Source organism: Pinus tabuliformis, chromosome 9 (genome assembly GCF_031772625.1).
Source record: "Pinus tabuliformis cultivar Carrire ecotype Pingquan chromosome 9, CPIR1, whole genome shotgun sequence".
In the NCBI taxonomy this organism is placed as follows: domain Eukaryota; kingdom Viridiplantae; phylum Streptophyta; class Pinopsida; order Pinales; family Pinaceae; genus Pinus; species Pinus tabuliformis.
Window position 1 is genome coordinate 34,893,016 of NC_142307.1, and position 2,400 is coordinate 34,895,415.

At 40.8% G+C, this 2,400-nt stretch overlaps 1 protein-coding gene across 1 annotated transcript; it reads right to left on the minus strand.

Annotated features, from left to right (window-relative positions):
- Positions 1-460: 460 nt before the first annotated feature.
- LOC149147007 (uncharacterized) lies at positions 461-1,117 on the minus strand. The gene has a single exon (XM_089441685.1). It carries the CDS (start codon positions 1,115-1,117, stop codon positions 461-463), a length of 657 nt encoding a protein of 218 aa, XP_089297811.1.
- Positions 1,118-2,400: the final 1,283 nt, after the last annotated feature.

The following is a 2,400-nucleotide window of genomic DNA, read 5'->3' on the forward strand; positions in this document are numbered from 1 at the left end:
CAATCACCAACGGGGAAACGCATTGGCTATCCGAGATGGGGTAAATAAATCCTACATCCAACAACTTTTGAATTTCTTCCTTGACAATGTTTTTCAAAGTGGGGTTCATTCTCCTCTTTGATGTATATATGATGGGTACATAGATTGTCAGGAATCCCCTTCATGTCTGTATAGTCCCAGGTGAAGGATTCTTTGTGATTTTGGAGAACATCTAGAAGTTGTGTTGTCTAGGATTCTGACAGATTCGGGTTAATATTCAGGGCCTTTCCTGGCTCTATCTCTACATAAATGCTATCATGGGACACAGTTGTAGGAAGTTATTCAAATGCATCTGTTGTTTCAATACTTTCCTGTGTTTCACAGCTCAAGACAGATTCTAGAATTTGTTGGTTTTAATTTGAAATAGAACAGGGTCGCTAATGAAGGCAGTAATTGTATCATCCTCAGTTTCTGTTTTTAGCTAAAGGGCCTGTGCAATAGTAAGAATTGGTCTTAATTCTTCATCTTCAGACTCAGACTCTTCCTTTCGTAGAGGTTTCTTATGACAAGATGGTTTCACTGATGGGCTAGGTTCTGCAAGAGGGTATAACACAAGGTTTTTAGTAACCTGCCCATTTGGGATAACCATATTTTCAGAACGACACCCAATGTAAGCGTCTGCAGTTGCCAACCATGGTCTTCCCAGAATCAAGGGGTGGCCACCAACTGGGAACTGTGTTTGCAGCACTAGGAAATCCACAGGATAATGCCATGAATCAATTGAGATTGTAATGTCTTCTAACTTTCCTACCGGTTTGATTGTAGATCTATCTGCTAATTCTAACATAGTAGGTGTATGTTTGAGGTTTCGAAGACCCAATGTATGCATGGCCTCAACAGTGATGACATTTATAGAAGCACCCAAATCTACTAGTACATTCATAATTTCCACTCCATTAATTTGTACAGTTAGAATTGGGTTCCTCAGATCCCCATATTTCACAGGCGTAGCCTTTCCCAACATAAAATCTGATAACTTTCCCATCACATGAATAGTGAGTGGGTCCCTTGATCTCTTTCTAGGCTTTTTAGCACAATATTCCCTAAGAGATTTTGCATATATAGGTACATCCCTCATAGCTTGTAACAGGGGAATCTTAACAAACAGATTTTGTAACTCCCCTAAAAAGTCAAACTCAGCTTGAGGGATTTGTTTACTCAAGGCCAACCTTTTAGGATAGGGTTGGTCAACTCAGTGTTCTTGAGTATTTAGTAGTTGAGGAGGTGTTTGATTGTTACTAGCTTGGTTTGATTTCTCTTCAACTGTTTTTGGTTCTTTACCCTCACTGCCAACTTGTTCAATAATAATAATAATAATAGGTGAGGGTTGAGTATCTACTACCCGCCCGAATCTCAAGTTCATCTCATAAAGTTCTGCGGTAGAGATACTATAGGAAGGTAGGTTGAGGGTGTCAGCTTGTTGAGCCCCTTTGTTGTTAGGATTCATATTGGGTTGGATAGGAAGTTGAGGGCGAATAGGCGGATTACTAGGAGGTATGTTAGAGGGAAACTGAAGTTGTTGTTGTGGTATCGATTGGGGAAACTGTCCAGGAGGAGAGGGTCCATGCTAGTTCGGGGCCCATGAAGAATTTGAACTAGTTTGAGGAGCCCACTGTTGCCAGGGTGGAAACTGATATTGAGGCCACATAGGTGAATAAGGCATGAACTGAGGACCCATATTAAAGTGATGGACCCTGAAACATACCTTAATTTACAGTTGGTGGCCGAGGTTGCCATGGCTTTTTGGATCCCATGAAGTATAGTTGATCCACCTCTTCCCCTGTCCCTTGAAAGACCACCTTCAATCCTGGCAAGGAGGGGCATGAACTTGTTGCATGACTCAGCTCACAGATTGCAAATTCTTCCACAGAGTTCAATGGACATTCTCTAGGGATGTTTCTTTTTGCACTTCGAGCAAAATATAGCGATAGTCTTTTCCAATTCCATATGTTTCTGTTTTACTTACAGTGTGTCCATCTGTGCAGACAGGGTACTCAAGATATCAGTCCTTAGGTTATCCAACAAGTTTCCAATTTCTGCTTTCGTGACACCTCCACCAAATAATTTTGTTGACCGAATTCCTTGTTTATTCCTTGCAACTCCCCTTGAGCACTGGATGCACAGCTCACAGATGGTATCGAAGTCCTCTTTTGATATATCTCCCTTTCCTACTATGTTTAACAGTTCCAAAGAGTCTTCTCGAAAAGCCCAAAGAAGGATAATTTTCAAAATGTCCTTATCTAAGTTAGAATGACCTGACCTCTGTAGCGTGTACTTAAAACATTCCACACAATCCTCCATATTCTCGTCTTCCTTCTGCATGAACTTCAAAATTTCTTCCTTAATATCCCAAGATTTGTA

Bases quoted from the DNA above. Each gene is read 5' to 3' on its own strand.
- LOC149147007 (XM_089441685.1), bottom strand. From the start codon at position 1,117: ATGAGGGATGTACCTATATATGCAAAATCTCTTAGGGAATATTGTGCT.